Source organism: Xyrauchen texanus, chromosome 42 (genome assembly GCF_025860055.1).
Source record: "Xyrauchen texanus isolate HMW12.3.18 chromosome 42, RBS_HiC_50CHRs, whole genome shotgun sequence".
In the NCBI taxonomy this organism is placed as follows: Eukaryota; Metazoa; Chordata; class Actinopteri; order Cypriniformes; family Catostomidae; genus Xyrauchen; species Xyrauchen texanus.
The window spans coordinates 23755623-23781897 of NC_068317.1; the positions used below are offsets into that span (position 1 = coordinate 23755623).

Below are 26275 nucleotides of genomic sequence, written 5' to 3' on the forward strand. Positions count from 1 at the left end.
TCTCTCATTCTTCATTCAAATTGACACAGCTGCAAAAGATTGTTTCTGTATCACATTATAAATTAACCTGAGATAACCTGCTTTTCTCTGTATTTAGGTTAGAAGGTTTAGGGAATTTTCACCCAAAAAAGAAAATTCTGTTGTCATGTGTTATTTAATAATTTTGTTCCAGATTCCAAAGTATGATTTTCTTTCATCTGTTAAACACAAAATGATATTTTTTTTAAGAATGTAGTGGTTGCTCTTTTCCATGCAATTACATTGTTCGGTTGTGTCATTCAAGCATCAAAAATGGCCAAAAAAAAACAAAATGGCTCAAAAGCATGGCCATATGGCTTGTGCAGTAAATTCCAAGTTTTCTGAAGTCATGTGATAGATTTGGATTATAAACAGACTGAAATGTGGTAGTTAAGCACTGATAATCTTCCCCTCCAGTGAGCTCTTAACTTAAGATCTGCTGCAACCAATCATCGAGGCAGTGAGATGAACTCAAGAGGATTCAGTCCAATTAGTAAGTGAATCATTCAGATTGTTATTGTGAAACGAATCAACCAATTCTTTGAAAAGATCAGACTCAAAAGAATGTTTCATTCACTGAACAAACATCAATTTTTCTCTCAAGAACTCAAGGAGGGAGTTAAGATTGATGTCAAGATTTTCATTGAATAACAACATAAAAACTCCAGTCCCTATATACATTCTTCAAAAATATATTTTTTTGTTTTACACTGAAGAATTAAACTCATACAGGTTTCAATAACATGAGGCAGAGTAAATGATGACAGTATTTTCATTTTGGTGTGAACTGTTCCTTTAAATCATAAGCAGTTTGTAACTATTCTATTCCTTTCTCAATCTCTCTTGTTCTCTCCATAGAGCTGTCTAACTAAATAATTCAAAATTGCTTCCTCTTTCTTTTGTGTATGTTTATGTACATTTGCATATTCTTTGTGTATGAGTAAGTGGCAATTTTTCATACGTGTATGTTTGTGTAAATGTAGGAGAGTGTATCTCAGCATAGGGCGCACTGTTCTCGCACCAGTGCACTTGTAATCTATGGGGCGGCAGCTCGTTAAACTATGTTGTGTGCAATGATGCATTCTACTTTGAAACACTGAGTCCTGTATCCACTGAGTCCTGTGATTTCCCCTGTCCCAAAAACGCTATTGCTGATGCAACTACATCATTTTGTGGTGCTTTCAACTCATGTCTCAACTCACAAGTGCAACACACTATAAGTTGAGCTACAGTGCATTTTGTAATGCAAATGTTAACATGTATAGCCTTACAAGTACGCTTCAGTAAAGTCTTTTAATGTCATAAGATAGCAATGTGAAAAACAGGGCAAAAAGTAAGTGTTTATGAACTGATGTGCCGTTTTACTTGTGATTTGTGTGAAAATTGTTGTTTTAACTGCTGTGATATGTACAAATGAGCCACGTAAATATTATTTGCCAAAAAAAAGGTACATTAAGGTGAAAATTCCAGGAGATCAGCAATTACAGAAATACTCAAACCAGATGCTGAAACTTAGACGGAGTGACAAACAAACCGAATGGAAGGGTCACAAATTGGTGTAATTAAACAATGTGGAGAAGACTATTTTTTCACGTGACATTGGCGTTAAGGGGATCTGCCATCCCTTTGTCAAATCCAGTGTCAAATAAAAGTGAGCTGGGGCTAAACCAATCTAGCAGTTTGTCAATACGAGGCATTGGATACGCATCAAATTTCGACACCGTTTTGAATGACCTATAATAGACACAGAACCGACTGAGCCATTGCTCTTAGGCACCAGAGCCACCGGGCTGGCCCAATCACAGTGGGATTCTTCTATTACCCCCATATCGAGCATGGTTTTCAATTCTTCCTGTACAACCTGTTTTTAGTTCGGGTACCCTGAACTACTACCCCTGGGATTGTCTCGATGTGGTGTTCTATTAGATTAGTGCTGTCAGAGAGAGGCGAGAACACATCAGAGAAATTGTTTTGTAATCTGGCAACCTCCATACTTTGTGAGGGTGAGAGGTGGCCTCCACAAGGGACCAAGGTGAACTGATTGGCTTTTAGACTCACCTCCGGTCCGAGCTTCTCCCTCCCTGGAACTATCGTCGCCAAGGATACGGGGATCACCTCTCTCCATGGTTTTAGTAGGTTGAGGTGGTAAATTTAACGAGCCTTGGCCCTATCCATATGCAAACCTCATAGTAGACTTCCCCAACTCGCCGTGTGACCTTAATGGACCCTTGCCACTTCATGAGTAATTTCGAGCTCGATGTGGGCAGTAATACAAGTACTTTATCTCCCGGTGCAGCCGGGACTCAAACTCACCTGTATCAAATTCTTCTCTGAAAGATGCCCGAGTGTGTGGAGTTTTTCTTTCAGGTCAAGAACGTATTGAATTTCATTTTTGCTCTGTGAAGGTCCCTCCTCCCAATTTTCCTTCATGACGTCTAACATGCCACAGGGATTACACCCATATAACAATTCAAACTGGAAAAACCCTGTGGAGGCTTGTGGGACCTCTCGTACAGCAAATAACGGGTTCGAGCCACTTATCCCAATTCCACGCATGTTTGTGCACAAACTTACGAATCATATTTTTATGGTCTTATTAAATTGTTCGAACAAACCCGTCCGTTTGTGTATGGTACACGCTTGTCAGAATCAATTTAATTCCCAATAATTCATACAGCTCGCAGAGTATACGTGACATGAATGTAGTGCCCTGATCAGTGAGGTTTTCTTTCGGAATCCTCACCCGGGAGATTACTCTGAAAAATGCTGTCACAGCACTACTTGTTGAGATGTTGCACTACAGCACTTGTTCCGGTTATCGCTTTGTGTAGTCACTGTGAAATGGAACCTCGATCAGCGGAAGAGGGCGCAATGGTGCTTTTGGAGTGGCCGTATGTCGCACACCACGGCTAACATCCCTGTGAATGCTCAGCCAATAGAAAAGGTCCATTAAAGGCATAGTGTTTTCCCCTGTCCCAAGTAACCTACCATCAGACTACGATGAGCCGCCTGGAACAACATTTCCTGACGACTCTTTGGTACGAACAGCTGGGTTGTATCTTCCTTTGTCTGAGCGTTCTGCGTCACTCGATACAACCTATCATTTATAATTGAAAAATACAGATATTTGTGAGTACAATGCATGGCTGAAGGTGTTGACCATCAATTACTTTCACTTGGTCAAACAGGTGCTTAACTCTTTCCCCGCCAAACACGGAATTTTCCGTGTTTTATGAAAAAACGCTTCCCCGCCAAACACAGAATTTTCCGGGTTTCCGTGTTTTAGGTGTTATACGGTAAGGAAGACCCCTCCGCATGTTTTGAAAGAGTACGCAACTCTTTGATCAAAGAAACAGACTGCGATCGTCTCAAACATGAAGAAGTGGAGTATTGAGAAGCTCAAAATATCAGACATAAACATGCCTTTTTATCAGCTTTTTGAATGAAATGTTGTTTTTTGACAAAACCGACCTCTGTTCAAGTCGGAATAAAAAAAGAACAAATGAAGATAAAATAAAATCTTTTTTTTTTTGCCTAAAAGCAGAGGCTCAGATCTTTATTGTGATAAATAGCATCTTCATATATTCATGGAAGAAAATATTCTGCGGGCCATTAAAGTTTAGCAAAAATCGTCAAAAACCCTGGCGGTGGCTGGCAACTTTTTTTTAAAAACGCTGGCGGGGAAAGAGTTAAGGGTTTCATCTTGTGTCTGCTCCAGAGGGAAATCCCCAGCGGGAATTCCCCTCCCTTACATCATCCTGATGCGGGCTGATGTAGATGGCCCTGGCTTCGCCTCCCAGTCAGCGCATTGCACACCTCCACACTTTTGCAAAGGCAAATGGGGAACAGTCAGCATCAGCATCACGACTCCATAGCAGCATACACCCCACACGTCTCACTGTATTGTACGACCCATCCACACACACAAACCCTTTAAAAATGCTGAAAAAGACATGAAAATTAGAGGATGGATAAGCTGGGGATTAACCACAGCCTCAATATTATGCTTTTGACCATGAAATAGAATGGTGATGGTCACTACAGGATAATTGTAACCAAGCATCGATAAATGGAGGTTTGGTTACAACCTGAATTAACCAAGGCTTGGTATGTATGGAGAAAGAGTCAGCATCAGGGATCGGAACTGCTAGCAGTGCTCTTCACTCTCCACTGCAGGATGGCTTTCTTCAACATGGGTTATCCAGGAGGTTGGCGACCAGAAGTTGTTGGGCTGCGAGCTGGACCTCCCCGGTCAGCAGCGGTAGGAGATAGACTGTCCATTACGCCCGCGGCCGTTTCAGGTTCATTCAGAGAGCTCCAGAAATGCCTCCAGATCATCTTACACCCCCATCTTAACAAGCATTACATGGGGGGGACACTGCTGCCAGGGTCGCGGTGGTCAACCCCTCCTGAGGTATAAAGCTCTGTAACGCACGTCGGTCCTCGAAGGAGCATCTCAAAACACTGTTGTTGTTCCACTCTTAGAACCATGAGGGCCTGGTGTTGGGCCTGGTGTATGATGGCGAGGGAACATAAGACATCCTCCAGCAGCGATGACGACGCCATAGCAGTGTATCCTTCCTCCTTCACGGGTTTCGGCACCAGTGCAACAAAGTACATTGTCGGGCAGATAAAGTAGGAAGCGGGAGCTGGTTTCCATGATTCACATGAGTCAGATTTGAATTCTTGATACACAGCAATCACTTTACAGCTTACATAAAACAAAGAGTGGTTTTTCAGCATACACAAATAAAGACCACTCAGTAATAAACACGCAGTCTCTCGTGTGTCCCTCTCCTCTCTCTGTGCTCTTTTTTATCTCCCCTGTCTTTCACTGCAAACACAGATACAGTAATTTCCAGCAATTCTTCTCACGTGAACCTCTCTTCCCAGAGGGGCACTCGACCACGCCCTTGCCTCCACAATTACGTTTTTTCCCCATTCTGATGATTGATGTGAACATTAACTGATGATCATGACCCATATCTGCATGATTTTATGCATTGCACTGCTGCCACACCTTGGCCGATTAGATAATCACATGAATAATAGGTGTTTAGGTGTACCTAATAAAGTGCTTTGTGAGTGTACAAGTCAGCATGTTAACTTCACGCATTGTTAGAAAAAGTATCGCTGTACATTTTGATATATGATTGTATCACCACAGCCCTAGTTTGGTGGAGAACTTTGGCTGGCCCTTCAAATGGACATTCTTGTAGTATGAAATCTGTTTTTAAGGGTTTATGGCGTTGAGCATTCGTCCTCTCAAACAAGTCCAAGAATGCCTCTGGATCATCTTCTGCCCCCATGGGTCTGCTGGGTGCGGGGTCACAGTCGGGGCTTTCTCCTAGTGCAGTACACTCCGGATCACATGCTGGACCTCTGCTTGAGTTTGGAGCACCTCCTGGAAACATTGATCCTGGTCCTGGCACAGCTCAAGCAGGGCTATGCATGATGCATACTAGCGAGGGACTGGATGACTTACGCCAACTGCGAGAACTCCATGCCAGCGTATTTCCTCCAATATCCCGGGTTTCGGCACCAGTGTGAAGGAGTTGGTAGGGTGGGAAAGGAGGATGGGATTTCAACGTGGGACTTCAACTCAAAAGGTTGGTCTCTGGTTGAGAGTAGTGGTGGCGTAGTGGGCTAAAGCACATAACTGTTAATCAGAAGGTTGCTGTTTCGATCCCCACGGCCACCACCATTGTATCCTTGAGCAAGGCACTTAACTCCAGGTTGCTCAGGGGGAATTGTCCCTGTAATAAATACACTGTAAGTCGCTTTGGATAAAAGCGTCTACAAAATGCATAAATGTAAATGTAAATGGTTGTCTATGGCATGGTTCCTCCTTATATCTCTCCCCAGTGCTTACTGCAATCAGAAACAGGTGTTTTTATAGCACTCAAGTGTGTGCACCCTTACCGCTTTCTCTCTCTCCAGATGACCACTCGACCATGCCTGCTTAACTTTTATCCAGCAATGTCCAACAGGAAATGAAAGAGAAGTAAATGACATTGGGAAGCAGATAAAAAAATTATTAGAAAATAAAATCACCCACGTCTCCTGAACCGCTTATCTCATCATTATTTTCAGGTGTTTTTTTTTTCCTTGTTGTGTAATAACGGGCGCAAGCTCTTATTTCATGTTCTTTGTTGACATGTAATCCTGAAATCAACACTCCCATTGCATGTTCATGAAATGGTGAATTAATTTTGGGATTGTAGTTTCATTAGGAGACGAATGGTGTGTGGTTGATACATCCAGTCTGTGATCAGTTTTGTAGGATGTGCTTGGCATTAGGAAATGTGCATGTTTCTAACATCTGTCTCTGGCGTGCACATTAGCGCCACTGAGCTGCCGCATTCTCAAAATCAATTCATCTGAGATTTCTCCAACCCTTACTTAGTCGGGTCACTCGCACCGGTGCGCCTACATATTTTGTTAATAGAATAACCACGTTAGGCGCACACAAACACACTCACTCTCTTCATCAGGTGAGTCTGATTAGGCCCCTGTGTCATAGTGCTCCCATAGTGCTTTGCAAAACCACTGTTTCTGCTCGCACATTTATTTTTACAGTTCAAAAGGAAGAGGTCTCTTCTGGTCTGGTCTGTGTATGTTTATGTGTTATGTGTACAGTGTGACTGCACTTGTTAGATGGGGTTTTGCAGAAGTTTGCAGCTACACATTGTGGTTTGATTTTAGCTCTGTCAAAGTCTTAGACTTTGGCAGGAAGTGTGTATTAAAAAAATGAGCCTTGCAGCTGCGTGCCACACAGAGACAGAGAGATATGAGTTGTGAATGTCCCCTTCTCAAAAAACATGGTTATCATCTTAACCAATGTGTGTGTGTGTGTGTGTGTGTGTGTGTGTGTGTGTGTGTATGCGAGTTTGGTATAAATGTGGTTTATGAGGACATTTCTAGTGCTCCCATAATTCAAAATGCTTAAAAATCATACTAAACTATGTTTTTTTTTTTTATGTAAAAATGCAGAAAGTTTTTTGTGAGGTTTAGGGGTAAGGGTGGTTAGGGGATAGAATCTATAGTTCGTACAGTATAAAAACAATTATGTCTATGGAAAGTCCTCATAAGGATTGCCACACCAACAACGTGTGTGTGTGTGTGTGTGTGTGTGTGTGTGTGTGTGTGTGTGTGTGTGTGTGTGTGTGTGTGTGTGTGTGTGTGCAGTGTGCGTGTGTGCGTGTGTGTTGTGTGTGTGTGTGTGTGTGTGTGTGTGTGTGTGTGTGTGTGTGTGCCTGTGTGCGATTATTGGTCTGTATTTTCCTTACCATCAGTCTTGTTCAAGTTTCTGTGGTTGACCTACTATGTGTGATCTCCAGCTGTACTTTGGCCCCCAGGGGCCTGGCTTTATACGTTACCATGACATCGGGACCATAAGGTATGCATGTAGACCATTACACATATGGCACTTGGGAATTGGGCATTCCAAATTAAAAGAATTAAAAAAAGTTTAATGATGATAGAGTTTTGATTATGGTTTTTCTACTTATGTATCTTGTTTACCACTCAACCAAAACCAAGTGTGGTCTTCGTCTAGCTTCAACAGCAACAAAAAAATATTAAACTTAAATTCATTACAATATTGTAATGAATTGGATATCCAAAATTGGATAGTTCACCCAAAAATTTGAATTCTGTCATCGACTCACTCTTACATTGTTCCATCGAAACCCTTATGACTTTCTTTTTCCCGTGAAACAGAAAAGGCGATTGTAAGATTCTGTCATCTTTAAATGTCATTTATGGTGAATGGTGACTGAGGCTGTCAGTCCTTGAAGGGATAGTCCCAAAAAATGTATTTCTCTCATCATTTACTCACCTTCCCTGATATCCCAGATGTGTATTACTTTCTTTCATCTGCTGAAGTCAAATGAAGATTTTTAGAAGAATTTCTCAGCTGTTTTGTTCCATTCAAGGTGCCAAAAATCACATAAGTCAGCATAAAAGTAATCCATAAGACTCCAGTGGTTTAATCAATGTCTTCTGAAGCGATATGATAGGTGTAGGTGAGAAACAGTTCAATATTTAAGTCCTTACTATAGTCCTTAGTCCTTACTATAAATTCTCCTCCCTGCTCAGTCGGTCTCCACTTTAACTTCCACATTCTTCTACTTGTGTTTTTGGTGATTCACATTCTTAATGCTTATCTCTCCCTACTGGGCAGGGAGAAGAATTTCTAGCTAAACAGGACTTAATTATTGATCTGTTTCTCACTCACACCTATCATGGACCAACAGAGCTGAAATATTATTCTAAAAATCACAATTTGTGTTCTGCAGAAGAAAGAAAGTCATACACATCTAGGATGGCATGAGGGTGAGCAAATTATGAGAATTTTCATTTTTGGGTGAACTATCCCTTTAACATTCTGCCTAACATCTCCTTTTGTGTATAACAGAGGAATAAAAGTAATATGGGTTTGGTACGACATGAGGGTGAGTAAATGATGACTCTTCTGAACACTGAGATTAATTTTGATGTTTTGAAGAGTTAATCAGTTCCATGCTGAAGGCTGGTACAGCATGGAACTGAAGTCTTGCATAGTAAGACGTTGTGATAAGTGGAGTCTTGAGATGACCTATTGATCCCTCACTGGCCCCAGTATGTCTGCTAACTGTGAGAACCCAACACTTATAACAAAGCACTATTAAAGGAATAGTTCACCCAAACATGAAAATCCTGTTTACATTTACTCACCCTCATGCCTCAAGTCCTAATTTCTTTCTCTTGTAGAGCACAAAAACTATTTTTTGGAATATATTGGTATTTCTTCTGTGTAATGACAGTGAAGTTCCAAAATGACCAAAAAAAACTAAATAACACTAAATAACTAAATAACATGCACTTTATTCCCAGTCTTCTGAAGCCATGCGATATGTTTATGTTAGGGCTGTCAATCGGTAAAAAAATGTTTAATAGAATTAATTACATGGTGTCCCGATTAATTAATCATGATTAATAGCATTTAATCGCATATACAAATATTTGCTGAGAAAGCCCCTCATATAACAATAATTATACATATTTATCTTTAATGTAAAAAAAATTATATATATATATATAATAAAATATATTCAGATAATTAAAATGCATTACATTCTTGTTGCAGAAGACAATACAAAAAGCGGCTTTAGAATACAATGTATTGTTTACTACCATATTATTGATCATAAGTCAGTCATTGTCACACAGTTCACAGCAATCCATTTCACAAGTGAATTTGTCAATCAGTTGGCGATTTATTATGAGAACTTGTTAAAGGACCCGTCAATTTCAACAAGCGTCAGACATGCTTGTGTAGCATCTCGGGTGAGTTGCGTAATAAACATAAAATGTTTAGGTCACTGTGTCAAGTTAAATATAGTTTAATACTTAGAACACATCTTGAGATCCCTTAGTTCGAATTTGCGCTCCATCAAGTGTTTTGAACACAAGAATGTAACGCATGTTTGTGTTGTGGTGTCTGCTGAAGGGTTGTTTTGTTCACTGTATAAACTGAGTGTTGCCCACACAGCTGATGTTTCACTTACTGCCCTCTGGAGTAAACAGGTGGTACTACAAGCTTGCATTTCTCAGAAATCTTCCTTATTACGGTCCGGCGGTATTGCGATTAATTGCGTTAATTCGACAGCCCTAGTTTATATGTATGGAAAAGACAGAAATTTAAGTAATTAATCACTTATTAATTCAGCTATTACTTCCAAATTGACTACAAAATGTCATGGACTACAAAAATGGCCCTCTTATGCCATACAGAATTGGTTACATATTTTTGGTCAAAACAACTTTGTAATACATTTCAGAGCTTTGGCACTGGCAAAATTCTCTCTTTAGAGTGCAACAACAGGTAACTTTTTCAGCCATCATCTGGAAGAATTTCCCCCACTTTTTTGTCCATAGAGATTTCATAAATTACTTCTTACAGGAGTTATAAGCCATGAACCAAACAACCAGATCGAATCACAACATAATAAACTTTGATTTGGAGCAAAAAACTTGTTTTTAAATCAGATAAATGTAGAAGACTGTGTTCTAAACACCTTTCACGAGAGAATGCATTACAATTCCATGAAGCATTGTGAATGACTTGCATGGCGAAATTGAAGTAGTTGTTTATAAGCATAGAATAAATATATTTGAAGTATATTGCAAAATATTCAGATATATACAAATATATAAGTAGTTCAAGAATTTAGGGAGACTGATTCAGTCATTAAATTCACAGTGCATCATGGGAGTTGGTGGTAGCTGTGGTAGTTTGCCACAGTTTGTTTGCTTCGACTCTGATTGGTGGATTATCCCCTATAGTATCATGGGCAGTGTTATTCCACTATTAAACCATTTATTTTTTTAATTAAATTGAAATAACATGGATTGATGGCTTATTCCATTAATTAACAACCATGGTAGGTCTGTCTTTAAAGGCTCATAAGTTATCTTTTATAATCAATTTCTCTATGGAAAACCTAATGGGATTTTTACTTCAAGAGCAAGACTGTTACGCTCTATAATATAATGGCACATTTGCTGAATTAACAAATATTTTTAGCAGCTTTCAAATGGCCATCAATGGAGTTATATGCAGATACGGCATACCAGCAGGGCAGATTGCTGATGCTAACCAGCCAGACATTAGCCGCCTGCTACTAAGAAACAGATTGTGTGATGTCACCAGGAATCATCAGTCAGCCATTATTGGGTTTGCTGTGTGTTCTTTTCATCACAAATAACTTGATAAGACAGCTATGGTGGAATGAATGGAATTTTGTTTTCAGGTTTTTTTTTTAAAGGCATGGTGATGAAATGCACATGACCTTTCTGGTTGAATATCTCTTGTTTCATGCCTAGACTTTTCAGCTGATGTGACTGTCTCACGTTTTCTGTCTCTCCCCCCTCTCTCTCTCTCACTCACTCACTCACTCACTCACTCACACACACACACACACACACACACACACACACACACACACACACATTATGCAAAGCAGTAGACATTTAGAAGCTTAACAACTGTAACCTGATTTCATTACCCGGATGATGACTTTTAAATTGAATATTGCTGCATATTTTTCAGAAAGGATAATCGCCCACACTGTCTAAGAAACACTTTCTAGGTTTGTGTGCCATGATAAAGTGTGGTCAATGAGGCTTTTATTTGTCTTATGATTTTAATTAGTTCTCAATAAAACAGAAGCACCTCTTTTAAATGCAACCTTCTTAGATTTGCACACTATCATAAATTAGCTTGCTCAAGAATGCTAAAGCAGTGCTTTTGTTGATTGTGAATTATTTGGTGTGTTTTGTTGCACTGATTTTCATTGACTTAGGAAAGGTTTCTCTGCAGGATATGATATTTAATTGACATACTGTATGCTTAATAAGGTCCTCAAAATATGTTTAAAGACCCATGAATCTGTGTTGATGTATTTCCTATTAAAATAGGAAGATAGGACAGGACATATTAAAGCGAATATGCACTTTTTATATAGCCAGTATATAGAAAGTATTATGAGTGTTGTTAGCACAGTTGAAGAAAAACCTTAATTTGCCACTTGCTATTCCTGGTCGGAGGCTGGTTGTTATTACAGTTTAGTGGAGAAAGGAGTACTAAATAAGTAATCAGTATTTTGTTCTGTTTTCCTGCAAGAGAAAAACTGCAAATGCTAATGCAAATTTTAAATGCTAAATCTGCTTAAAGTAAAATTAGTCTACTTTAAAGAGTAAATTAGCATATAGATGGCTAATCTATATAAATTAGCCAGATTTAAAAAAAATGTAAGATGTGCACCTTGATGAGCAAGTGTGTAAAGTATATGTGTGAGTCCATGTGTGTAAACAACTACATGTGTGTTTTAGGATGTTGTTTTAAATATTGTCCACTTGCAGACAAAACTTCAGATTTAATCTGCAAGAATGCATTCAGCAAGCAGATAGTGTACTCTTGTTCCTCTAAATATAGAGGGAGAGAGAGAGAGAGAGAGAGAGAGAGAGAGAACATGCAGAAAGAACATGCAGTGAATGCGGAGAAAGATATGATGCAGGAAATTGAGAAAGGATGACAGCTCTGTGTAAGCCAAGAGATTCTGAAGATCTTTATTAGCAATTATTTTTACCATTGCACAGGCCTAAAAGGCAGAGCACACTTAAAGGGAGAGTTCGCTCAAAAATGAAAATTCAGTCTTCATTAATTCACCCTCATATTGCCGCATGAATGATTTTCTATTTTTCATAGAGTTCAGAAAGAGATGTTTGGCAAAATATTTGTTAAAGGTATAGTTCATCAACACTTATTATATCGCTTCTGAAGACATGGATTTAACCACTGCAGTTGTGTGGATTACTTTTATGCTGCCTTTATGTGCTTTTTTTAGCTTCAAAGTTCTGGCCACTATTCACTTACATTGTATGGACCAACAGAGCTGAGATATTCATCTAAAAGTCTTTGTGTTCTACAGAAGAAAGAAATTCATACACATCTGAGATGGCATGAGGTTAAGTCAATTATGAGATCATTATCCTTTTTGGATGAACTATCCCTTTAATTTATGGCAAAAAAGACCAAATGAATGTGAATGGTGACTGGACTGAGGCATCATTCAACCAACTAGTGTTCCACAGAAGAAAGAAATCATGCAGGTTTGGAACAACATGAGGGTGATTGAATGATGAATGACAGAATTTTCCATTTTGGCTGAACTATCCCTTTAAATTCACACTCCATCTGAACAGTATGAGAGAGGTGGGGGTGTAAGAGAGGTAACAATAGTCTACTTGTACTAACAGACGAATTGACAGATGGGGAAGTGTCTGAAGGCCAGAATGTGTTTTTACTGTTACTCTGAGTCACTGTAAGGCCCATCCAGGAAATGAATGCCTCTCTGCACTGTTGCACTATGGCTGCATCACCGCCCCTCTGTCTGTCTGCCTCTCCATTTTTCACTCTCACACACACAAAAAAAAACAGTAAATGAATATGTTCAGAATCGACTGCTTACTTACTGCTTACTGAATATTGCACAGTATGAACTTTACACTCCCTATTTTGTAAATAGTATATCAAACAGGACACATTTTGCACAGATATATGTTTCAAGTAGAAATATGCTATATTGTTGTCACATGACCTCATTACATTGTATATTTAATTCAGCAACATTCAGTTTTAATGTCTGAAATAAATGCAGTTTTTGTATTGGGTTTGTTTTTGTATCCAATTTTGTGCAAAAATATAATTTTAAGGTGAATTGTGTAATTTCTGTTATACTATCAGCACCAATTAGGTTTCTGGAACACTCCAAACATATGCCAAACATAATGCATACAGAGAATTTGCATACTGTACAGTATTCATACTTTATACTTCAGAAATAGTAAGAGTAATATTAATCTCTTTCAAGCAAAGCCAGTAAGGATGGACTATTGCTCCCCCTACTGTTAATAAATATAATGTCTGTTTCTTTCCTATTTTAAAGGAGATAAAGAAGGACTCAAAAAAGGAGTTAAAGAAGGAGTCAAGTTTGTCCGGATCCAAATCAGACCTGTCCAATGGCAGTGCCAGCCCGAAATCAGAACCCATCCTTAGACCAGCCAAGAAAGGTAGCCCTATCAGATTCATTTTTAAATCTTGAAAAGTAGTTCAGTTCTTATTCAGCAGAACCCACACCCACACAAACACACCCAGAGTCTGATTATTCACAGTCTCATTGGATGAGATTTCAGGATTAGTTAAAAGTTGCCTTGAACCAAAGATCTTACTGAACAAAGATCTGGATCAGGTTTGTTTTTGGCAGATGAAACTTTTAATCCCTCTCAGATTTGCTGTCATTGTGGGAATGTGTGTGATTGGATCGAGGAAAGTCGGTACAATGTAATCTTTAAGCTCTCCCAAGACCAGATACCATTTAAAGTACTCTATCCACTTCCTGTATGTGTGACTGTATGGAATTAAAAGTTATTAAATATATTGTAGTCAGGCAATCAGGGAAGCTAAATATATCATCTTCCTGGCACCACTGTGAATCCTTTGATTGGTCAGATTTGGGTTTGGCCATGAGATTTGTATTAAAACACTTATTGTATATCTATCACAACTAAACACACATTCAGCATTTGCATGTGATTTCTGATTGGTTGGCTGGCCATTATCATAGACCTCAGAATGGTGGTGAGGTCAACTGAAAGCACTGACATTGCTATTATCCATTGCTACATTTCTCAGTCCGGGGTTTACGAATCCAGGGGTTTGTAATGGAACTGCAGGGAGTTCATGAGATTGAAATACACATTTACGATAGGAAAATAATGTATAAAATGACAACCATCAAAATAGGACACTTACTGGTTTTATGAAAATATATTCAATTAGTTGTTGTAATTATTTGTGACAGGATCAGAAATTACCCAGACATCTCGTCTAGATTGGTTCAGATTGAGAATTTATTTCAAATAATTAATTTAATTTACTGCAAGTATTTGACGTAAATGGACGACATACTTTGTGTTTTTAAATGCCCTCATAAAGGGAAAAAATGCATCTGAAATTAAATTACAGGGGGCACATTTTGTCTCACTTATTTGCAAGATGTTGGTCAATTCTTTGTATTTTATAAAGGTTTAACATTACTTAAAAACCTCAGTGAGGATGTCAAGTAAAACATTTAGGCTGGAACTGCTTGGAGTAAAATCTGTTTGTTTGAGTTAAACACTCTGTTCAGAGTTCTGAATTAATGTCACCTGATCAAGAGCACCGATGTTGGTTCATGTGCTTTTAATTTATCTTTTGACTTCTAAAAATACTTTTGTATCCTAGTGGTTAAAAGATGGAGCACTTTTCTCTGTTGCTTACTTTGATGATAGATAGATGGATGGATGGATGGATGGATGGATGGATGGATGGATGGATAGATAGATAGATAGATAGATAGATAGATAGATAGATAGATAGATAGATAGATATCATTATTGATTTGTGGCTATGTTTGTTTTGTGCACTTAAACAGGTGAGACAATACGAAAAAGGCGTTGCAAAGCTGCCTTTAGCTACACTCCACAGAACAAAGACGAGTTAGAACTGAAGATTGGAGATGTTATCGAGCTTCTGGGAGAGGTGTGTGATGATCATCATCATGTTATGTGTTATCCATTTTTTATGTGTCTCACAAATTACTTGAATTGATTTTACCACATATAACATCTCTTGTGTTCCTAGAAGTGCATCTGTTTGTGTGTATTTGTTCATTAAGGTGGAGGAGGGATGGTGGGAAGGGACTCTCAATGGTAAAACCGGGATGTTCCCCTCAAACTTCACTAAAGAGCTGTTGGCCGAGGTGGAAGATGTAACCCCACAGGACGACTCCCGCAGCACAAGAACCAGTTAGTCTGCACCAATCACATTTTATCACATGTAAAAAAATGAAAAACATCACATTTCCTCATTTAATCAACCAGATTCCCAGTTATACAGGGCATCATAGAGTGTCTCAGAATTAATTCTGCAGCAAATACATGTGTTTTTCCTTTAGTTGAAAATATATCACCACTCATTGAAGTGGCTACTTCATTTGTAGAATGGTGGAGAATTCCCAGCAAAAAAACATTTTTCAACAGATGGTGGAACAGAAGATTCACACCAGTTCACACAGTGGTCGTGACTCACACTACTGGCTGGGTGACTCCCACAGGGATTTGAGAGTCTTGTGATATTGCTGTGTGTGATGAGGTTAAAAGGGATGGAATCGATGTGTTCCACAGAAACAATCAAGATAGAACCTGCTGTTCTAACCCATCACAAATTATTTTTTCAGTGTTCAGAACGGAACACAATAGCATTACTACTTAAGGAATCTTGGGAAGTATACACTGTATAAACTATGTCATACTATAATAGTACTTGTTTATTATTGTATATTATTGTGTAGTACTTAGTACTATTTCACATACATATATATTATAATATTTATAACATACTAAAATTAGGATGAAGCCTAATATGTGAAAAAGAATACATTTTGGTGTTTGACTGGTTTATGCTGGTTTGTTGCTGGTCTAGCTGATGGATCAGAATGTCTTTCTTATGAAGCTGGTTAAGCTAGTTTAAAAGCCTAGTGCAGACACAGCACACTAGCAAGCAAAACATATGTTAGAATGCCATATGGTACCTGCACCACCCTTGAATCACATGACCATCAACGTCATTAGTAAACCAAAAGCCATGGCCAGCAGCCATATCACCCTGCAGCTCTTGCCTGGTTGCCCACTATAGCTAAGCAGGATTGAGCCTGGCCAGTATCTGGATGGGAGGCCTCCTGGGGAAATCTAAGCTTGTTGCTGGAAGAGGTGATAGGGAGGCCAGCAGGGGGTGCTCACCCTGTGGTCTGTGTGGGTCCTAATGCCCCAATATAGTGATGGGGACACTATACTGTAAAAAGGCACCGCCTTTTGGATGAGACGTTAAACTGAGGTCCTGACTTTCTGTGGTTATTAAAAATCCCAGGACACTTCTCGTAAAGATTAGGGGTGGAAAGGCCAATGTGGAACGACAGTGAAAGAGAGGAAAAACTTACTCGCTGTCACCTGATCCTCGATCACTCCTCCACCCTCTGGTGGACAACAGCTGCTCCTCCCCGGGTGGACCAGAGCTAGTCATCTGACCCTGGTGGATGGCACGCATTTCGGCGGCTGGTTGGGAACTCCTCCACCCCTGGCAGTGGCCCCACTGCTCCAGGTGGCTGGCAGTGAGCCCATCCTCCCCTGGTGGATGGCTGCCGTTCTTCCGAGTCCAGGCAGTGGTGAGGAATCTACGACGGCACTAGACCCCCCTCATCCTTCTCGGGTTTTGACACCAATGTAACAGGGTCCAGTGGAAAGGAGGAGGCGGGAACTGGACAAAGCATCAAAGTAATGTTTAATGAGACATTAAAACATAAACACAAACGCATACAGGGCAACTGCCTGCAGCTGTCTCTCACTGCCGAATCCCATTGCACTTATCCCTCTGATTGGGGGACTGGCGTGCATAGTCATTGCCCGGCCCCACCCTCCTCCTTGTCACAGATGCATTTCCTTTTGCTTCAACAGCAAAAGAGGAAACATTTTTTTTTCCATTATATATTAAAAAAATTACCTTTTTACATTTCCATGACTTTCCAAAAGTAGAAGAAATCTATTAAAAGCAATCAGTAGAGTGAAAGATGTCAAATTTACTCCCACTCCCTCAGCAAATGTATTGGAATCCCCATTGCCTCAGCAGACTAGCTTGCTTTCTTATTTTTTAATGCCAGTATAATATAACATTGAACTCTGTGAAAAGATTCCGTCACAAGGAGCCATGGATATCTCTCACTGTAGAGATATAATTATAGTCTAGCTGTCAAGATGAATGTTTCATGCAAATATTCATGCAAATCCTCCTAGTCCTCCTTTGAAATGTAAGCTCTGTGTGTGTTGCAGGTATGAAGGACAGCACAGGGTCAGAGAGTGATGGTGGCGACTCCAGTAGTTTAAGGTCTGACACTGGTAGCCTCTCCTCTAGCTCTGAGATTCAACCCAAAAAGGTTAGAGGTTTTGGCTTCGGGGATATCTTCAAAGACCAGCCAATCAAACTCCGTCCACGGTCCATAGACATGGATAGTGAGGCAGAGAAGGTGAGTTTGTAGTTTCTATTGGATTTTTACATATTCTAATGGTGGGAGTTGGTGTGTGTGTTTACTCACTGTATACTTTGCAAGTGTTCTTTTAGGGGTAGGGTTAGGGTTAGTCTTTTGAAGTAAAATTTTGGAATTGTGCTTGTCTATGTATGAGACTAGAGCTTCCCTTGTATTTTATGACCATCTTCCTCTAGTAATTACAGCCAGACCATCTCTGTAAGAGGTATCGTGGACCACTGTGTTCTCTCTGCCTTTGGCCGTACAGTCTCCTGTTCATTAAAAACTTTCTGTTTTCCTGTCCCACCTCAGTAATGTTTTTCTAATAGCTAAACTTGTAAACAGTAGTAGTGGAATTGTATTTTTTTTATATAATGTTTAATATTATGCACACTCTAGATAACAACAAGATGATTTATACTGCATGTGGTGCATTGGTGCTGGGCGGGCATTTGTGAGTGCTGGCATGTTGAGATCAAATGACCAGCAGAACATTACACGCATTAGACTTTGCGGAATAAATTAATCATGGCGGACTGTTAATTGCACATTTTATTAACAGTGACCTAACAAAACATAAACTCAAATTTTGCACTTCTACATATAACTTCTAAATAAATAATAAAAAATTGCTACTCTTGCTATTTCTGCAATATACAGTATGTATACGTGGTTCAGTACATGAATCTTGGCAGTTCCGATGGGAAATGTACACTGTGTGATGGTTAAAGTGAGTTGAATTTTCTCCCAACCAGATTAGATGTTTTAGATTAATGATCATTTGCATTTTAAATCCTACATCCCTACCTTAAACCTTCAACTTAAACTTAACCGATCATATCATAAAAAGCAAAAATTGAGATAAAGAATGCAATCGCTGAATCAACAACGTCCATTCTTCCAACAACGTGCTTCTATGACACTTTTGGCTCGCATGCTCTTCAGGAATCATTCCCTGGTCGTTTGCATCAGTAGAGGTACTAAAGTTGATATTGCACAAACAGGCTTGTAAATGCAGTTGGTTATGTCATGCAAACGTTAAAATGTATCTATCCTCTTACAAGTCATGCACTATAGTAAAAGTGATTGTCATAAGATTGTCATTGTGTGAGAAACAGAGTGAAAAGTAGTTATGAACTGAAATTATGCTGTTTTACTCATGATTTGTATGCAAATTAATAAAGCTAATTTTTGTTGTAGCACCTGTAATGTAATTTTCACCAGGAAACTGCTACAATACATACAAGCCACATAAAAAGAATTGAGCAAAAATGTAGGTATAGTATAGTTACTATACTGGGTAAAAATATTGGTTTTACGATGCATCTCAATATCGATTCTTAAACCCCAAGATCGATCTTTTAATCTATATGCAACCCTCTTCTACAAAGAGAGGAAATCGCTCACATTTTCAACCAAATTTTTAGCTATGCCACTAAAATTTATAAATATTGCAACTTTATATATATATATATATATATAATGCAGAAATGCTGTTTTTTGTTAAAGAGACAGAACCTTTTTTTAGCATCAAACCAATGTAAATATTGTAAATAGTGCAAATTATTGAATTAAATACATAATAAATAATTTAATACGTTGATTTGTTTATTTAAAAAAAGCCAAAATGTGACCAAAATTATGAAAAAGTAATAACATTTATATTTTCATAATGTACCAATTTAGAAGATCCCCTGTATAATTAGAGCATTAGCTGGGAGAGAATTTAAACTGAAATACACCCAATCAAATTGGAATCAGATTGAATCGAGAACTTGTGAATCTGAATCGAATTAAAAAATATGACAATTTGGCATACCACTGTTAAAACATGTATTGTTCCGCAATGCATTGTTTCACATTCGATTTAAACAATAAATAATAAAAGTAGTAGGTGGTACAGTATACACTAATCCTAAGCAGTATCCAGTCAGTAGTAAGTATTCAATTCAGTTTCAGGAACAATATAGAGTACTATTCAAATCCAACCATAGCCACTGTTTGTTTTAAGAAGTCTTTGTGTTCAGTAAGTGTGTGGGTGTGTTTAAAGGAAGATGGCACACATAGACAGAACTGGGTACTGTCGTTCACCGAGACAGGAAGTCAGTTGTCATAGAAGTATTTATGAGATGCCTTCTGTGCTTTGTGTCTCTCTACTCAGCCTCACTTTATTAGTTTGAAAGGAAATCTCTCTAGACTCCCTGTATATTAGTATGCTTTATATTCCAATGCTTAACTATTTCACCTGTTACTTACAAAGGTTTCCAATTTACAAAGACTGTGGAAATGCCAGTTGTTTACAAGATATTCTGTAGGTTTACCCATATAAACATTTTACCACACCCTTACACAGCACTCTTTCCATATCCACCCCACGCTTCCTCCCTCTCTCTCTCTCTCTCTCTCTCTCTCTCTCCTTTTTTTGAGTGGTTTCCTGACTTCAGGGCAGCTTTAAAGCAGAAGTAGGGCTATAAGACTATAAGAGATTGTCATGATTCAAGGGGCAGTGAACCTCAGTTAGACTGAAAGCGAGTCAGCGGTTCCTCTTGCAGGCGGGACTTGCGAGAGGAATATTCATACTGGACATTTGTTCTGAAGGATCGCTTTGACATTTTGTTCCCCGGAGCAGACAATTGGTCAAGTCTGCAAAGACGAAGGTAAAAAAAAAATCTCTGTACCTCTTTGTTTCTTGATCCATTATTTTGATTATTTTTCCATGAAGATTTTAATGTCGCTAAAACATTGGCTTCTTCTCTAGAGGAGTGCTGCTAAATATGGCAGCTAGGATTTGTGAATTTTTATGTGGCAGTGATATTGGTTTTGCAGCATGAGTTTATGGGTGACAAAATCATGTTTTGGGGGGTACCTCTGTTGGAAGTCACTCAAGGGTCTTTACAGTGATATACAAGAACACAAGTCCTATAAGAAGAGCCGTTCCTAAGGGTACAGACTGCCTGATGTTGCATAGATGTTGTATTGATGTTCCTATTATATAATTTTAACATTTGGCTGCCACATGGTGCTTGTTAGTCTGACTCCATCATGACTGCTCTAAATGAGAGGAAAAGCTAGGAAGGAAGAGAGGGTGTAGGAAGTGTGGGTGAGTTTTAGGAGTGCTTTTTCCTAAGTGAACAGATTGATGTGAGTGACTTTGTGTGTGTTAAAGCCACATTGGGAGTGTGGGTTGTTAAAGAACTTGTATATCTGTTGGGTGACTCCCTGCCATGTTTGTGGATGGTTTGTGGATATCCTTAGGAAAGAGGCCAAAAACACACAGCCACAAGTACAGTATGCTATTCACACACATATGTAGGGTAGTCACTTGAATTCACACTTGAAGACCTAGAACAACATTTATGGGTGGGCCCCCCTACTGCTGGGCAGGAAGTGTAGGCTGTAATGTGACCCCGCCCCCAAATTGCACCTTTTTGTTGTTGTCTTAATTTGCTATCGGAATGATCTTACTTTCCCATTTCTGATGTTGTAATTTCTAGTGCGTTGCGTTCAAGTGCTCTGTTGTCAGAAAGAACAGTAAACATGGTCGAAGCGAGGTATGATTATTACTTGACACATACTTCTTGAAGAACTTTTATTTTGACACCATAAAATGTGTTACTCAGTTAGCTTACTGACGATAATTGAACTTTGGTTCAAGACAAGCTATTTTAACAGTGTCAAATTTTACAACATGCATCTAATGGTTGCTGATGTACATAAATGAATATGACTGAAACGGCAAGCACTCAGAATTAGCTGTATTTAGAAAAATGAATTAAACCTGTCATTCACTACAGAAACTATACTCTCCTCTGCCATGCTGAAAGTTTACATCTCCTCCCAACTTGAAAACTCAGGTACCAAAATTATCTCAGAGTTTCCCGTTCGTAATTTCGATTTGAGAGGTCGTTCATGTGCAACTTCCCAGTGGGAAACTCGTATTTATATATAATTCCATTAGCACGTGAAGCCAGCATAATACCACACATTATTGTTTATGATCAAATAAATACAGTAAATTATTTTGTGTTTCTTTGGAGCATGTAGTGGGTTGTTCCCTCTGTTGATGGCCTGACAGATATGCTCACTGAATTACTTTTCAACAGCAAGATTGTAAGAAGTCATAAAAGACTTTTAAAATACAATTGTGTATTTAATAGCATATTAGTTTATGGTGTGATATCGATATTAATATGTTTTTAAATAAAAGGGTATTCAGTGTATTAGCTTTTGCTGTAGTCAAAACCCCGTTTTCTCCCCAATTTTGAGTGCGCTCTAAACAGGGCTGGATTGGTAATCTGGCATGCCTGGCATTTTCCCGGTGGGCCGATGCACTTTGGGGCCAATCAGTGGCGGATTAACCATCGGGATAACCAAGCTGGTTGCGAAACGGCACCGTGATATGCTGATGGGGGCAGCGATATGCTGAAAAGGACAGTGACACCATGTAAATCCCAGGCCAATTTCTCTTACGTAGTGACTAGCCTCAATCCGGGTGGCAGAGGATGAATCTCAGTTGCCTCTGCATCTGAGACTGTCAATCCGTGCATTTTATTATGTGGCTTGTTGAGCGCGTTACTGCAGAGACAGCGCGTGTGGAGGCTTCATGCTATTCTCTGCAGCATCCATGCACAACTCACCCTGTGCCCCACCGAGAGGAGCCACGAGGAGGTTACCCCATGTGACTTTAACTTCCCTAGCAACCGGGCCAATTTGGTTGCTTAGGAGACCTGGCTGGAGTCACTCAGCACACCCTGGATTTGACCTCATGACTCCAGGTGTGGTAGTCAGCGTCTTTACTCGCTGAGCTACCCAGACCCCCGTTTTGTTGTAGTGTTGATATAGTTTTAATCAAAGAGTTTTCAAATAAAATATATTTTAAAAAAATAAAAATATTATATAAAAGAGTTCAAGAATTTGTGTATTAAAATTAAAACAGTGTTTTTTGCTGTTGTATTTATATTATAATTTTTTATAAAAAAACATTTGTTTAAATAAAATTGTGTATTATTGTGACAACCCAAGTAGGACTAATATTTTTATTTTAAAATGAATTGAAAAGATTTTCTTTTTTTTTTTTTTTTTTTTTTTTTGCAATTACATGCGTCAATGTAGTATTTGATGAGTAAAAATAATTTACCCCTCTCCATAGCTTCAAATGGTGAAGAAAGCCCCTCAAACTGTTGCCCAGGAAACAATGAAGGCTGAGCCTGATAACAAGGCCAAAGGTAATAGGATTGGATCACACCAGTGAAATATTTGAATGCTTAAATCATTGAAATATTAAAAATGTATGCAAAAAATGACATTATTGTTTCTTGGTGTGATTTTTCACTGTGAAAATTCAAATTCCAGCAAAGGTGTTTTGCAAAGTTATATTTCCATATGAAGCTCAGAATGAAGATGAGCTGTCAATCAAAGAGGGAGATATTGTTACGATAATCAGTAAGGTGAGTTCAAGTAAAACTGGGGCGGTTTTAACATGTTAAATTGGTATAGTTAATTAGATTAAAAAATACCATAAAAAAATGAATCATGTAAAAATGTATTTCTTGTGACTGTAGGCCCGTGAAAGGCTTATGTTTAATGATATGGAAATGTAACAAACAATATGTTGACTTCTATTAACACTTTTTGTAATGCTTATTCAATTATATGCTCATCTACCACAATAATGTTGTTTCTAAGCAAATAGTTATGTATAAATTGTATTTGAATAAATAATAAATTTTTCAATAACGAATTTGATTGACAGCCCTAATTAAAACTAATGCATGTAGTGAGGATTATCACACTACATCATGAAATATGAAATGTGTGCTATCGTCACTTATGTGTTTGTGCGTGCGTGCATGTGTGTGTGTGTGTGTAGGAGTGTGCAGATGCTGGCTGGTGGAAAGGAGAGCTGAACGGCAAACAGGGAGTGTTTCCAGACAACTTTGTAAAGTTATTCATTCCTGAGGTAGAAAAAGAGGTGAGATTTTATGTATTTCTGTCACTGACACACACTTCAGCTGTTTCCAGCAGGATGCTCCCTGCCTGTGTGATGGAGGGCCTCAGTCTCTGATCGGAGGGAGAGCTGTGGTGAAATACACACACAGACACATACAAGCACACACATGCATACACACACATGCTTCTTTGTGTCCTCTACCAGCATGTCCTTTGATATTTTAGTGCCGTTTTCCCTAAAGGGATTGTGTTTAAGTTAACTGTGTATTAATGAGTGTGTGTGTGTGTGTGTGTGTGTGTGTGTGTGTGTGTGTGTGTGTGTGTGTGTGTGTGTGTGTGTGTGTGTGTGTGTGTGTGTTTAATAGGTGGACTGTGTGTTTTAACTGTGTATGTGCTTACAGAGACCTAAGAAACCACCTCCACCCGCAGCACCCACCACTAAACAGATCACAGGTAACAAGCTTCTCTCCACCTCTTGTTTCTTTTACCTTGTTTTCATTTACATCCTTTCTTTCTGCATTTTTCTGGATTTCTTCACAGTACCCAGTTTTTGCCCCCTTGTGGTGTAGTTTAAATCTATCAGCTATCTGCATAATGGCAACTGGAATAAACATTGTGTCTTTATAGTGATTACTGGCCTAAACACAATGTGTAATAGGAACCAGAATGCCCAGGAAATACTTGTGTGATCATGCTTTATAATTTCCATCAGTCTCAAATGAACGTGTATTGCCATTAATGTGCATGTATTGTCTTGTTTTAATGGAATATTCCGAGTTCAGAACAGTAAAGTTTAATCAACAGCATTTGTGGCATAATGTTGATTAAAACAACAAGTAAATTGAAATAGAAATGGGCAAAAACTTCTTCCCAGGTTCTCTTGAGAAATTTTGAAACTCAAATATAATCAGTTCTCTTTATTGACGTACAAGGGAACCACAAGGCAGGACAGAGGACAAAAAGAGAGAACACAGAGATTACTCAGTCACAGTATCAGTAGTTATACTGTAGTTCCAACACTAGCATATAGTGATAGACTGATATATCAATCAGGTTGATTAAATAGACATTAGTGGCAACAGCTAATAAACAGGCCTGATTGCGCTGATGCTCAGCCGATTGGTGCCATTAATTTGCATGAATTTTAAGTAAATATTTTGCTAATTAACTTCAGTTTATTTTCAGCAATTTGCTATTATTACATTGTATTATGCATGTATCAACCATCGGGCACTCTGGTTTCTAAATAACGGTATCTGCATTGACCATTGAGGAGCCCATGTCTGTTGACCACTACAATGAATATAGCATGTTTCAATGTCACTTTAGCTGAAAGCTTGGCAATGAGTCAGTGGAATCCTATTCAACCCTCATAATGTGTGTCTTGATTCCCAGACAAAAAGACAGAGGTGAAAAAAGTCCCACCAGAACGGCCCGAAACCCTTCCACACAGAGCTGAGGAGAAAGGTAGTGAAAATCTCTCTGAACTCTCATTTTGCTGCTTTAATTTGCTTTGACCAAAACACATCCTTTCACTGTAAAACCTGCAGCGCTACTGCGGTTTTGCCTTTTCCTACCATGTTTAGATTGGTTTTGATTGTGTGTTAGTGTGTGTATTTTCAAGGACTTCTTCTTCCCTTAAGTAAACAGTTGTTGGAATAATATTTTCTCTCGCTGCTTTTATTTTGCCAACAATTTCCTGTTAACAACCACATATCCCAACCATTGAAATTTTGAAACACTTTTAATAATGATGTGTAACCTTCAGTTATGAAGATGATATCTGTTATTGCCGATGTTGAGTATGATGATGACTATAATTACATGTAGGTGAGGAGATGAAGGTGGCTGAGATTCCGAGGCCGTCGCTCCCAGTTATCCTTCCAAAGAAGCCCCTCCCGCCAAAAAACAACAACTCACTGAATCGACCGTCATCCCTGACGCCAAAACGCCCAGACAGACCTGAGAGACCAGCTGTGCCCAATATACCGTCAGTCTGAGAAACACAAACACACACAGAAAAAAATATCACTAATTCTCTACGATTCTCTGCAGTCACATATGAAAATATAGAGTAGCTACGTTCAACTCTTGTAAAATAGTTTTTTCAACATGCCAATCTGGGTTGGGATCCAAGAACTAGCTCTTATTTAGCATTCTATTTATTAAAAAATACAGAAACTGAATGTAATTTGGTTCCGGTAATGGTTCTTTTATGTCTTCATTCTTTATGCCATTACCAAATGCATACAGCACGACTAATGGTGTCTGATTTGTGTACAAATTACTCTTACGTGACGGCCTTTTTTAATGAATTGATCATGTATTTACACATTTCGAGTATTTGCATGATAACATAAAATAATTGTATTTAAGTAGTAAAATAGTTGTTAATGGAATTATTTTGGAAACAAAATCAATTTATGGAATTGGAACCAGAATCATTAAATATCTTATAATTGCCAACCCTAATTTCAATGACATTTACATCTCACTATACTTTATTTTGGTGTTTATAAGAAAGCTATTTTTGTCTTCAGGTGTGACAGTCCGAAGTCTGAAGGCAGTAGTGTGACTGCTAACCGGGGCTCCACAGAAAAATCCATAGATATCGGTGAGTCCCTGTGTAGAACTGACCTCTGAAA

General features: G+C 38.7%; 1 protein-coding gene across 1 annotated transcript in view; it reads left to right on the forward strand.

Moving 5' to 3' along the window:
• LOC127635078 (SH3 domain-containing kinase-binding protein 1-like) overlaps nt 1–26275 on the forward strand; it is a 67082-nt gene that overhangs the window by 36837 nt on the left and 3970 nt on the right. Inside the window, exons 3-13 of the mRNA XM_052114854.1 lie at nt 13512–13635; nt 15039–15145; nt 15282–15411; nt 17488–17681; nt 22831–22906; nt 23034–23128; nt 23551–23652; nt 24032–24083; nt 25026–25097; nt 25461–25620; nt 26171–26244. Of these exons, the coding sequence (XP_051970814.1) occupies nt 13512–13635; nt 15039–15145; nt 15282–15411; nt 17488–17681; nt 22831–22906; nt 23034–23128; nt 23551–23652; nt 24032–24083; nt 25026–25097; nt 25461–25620; nt 26171–26244 (1186 nt within the window). The remainder of the gene's footprint in view (nt 1–13511; nt 13636–15038; nt 15146–15281; nt 15412–17487; nt 17682–22830; nt 22907–23033; nt 23129–23550; nt 23653–24031; nt 24084–25025; nt 25098–25460; nt 25621–26170; nt 26245–26275) is intronic.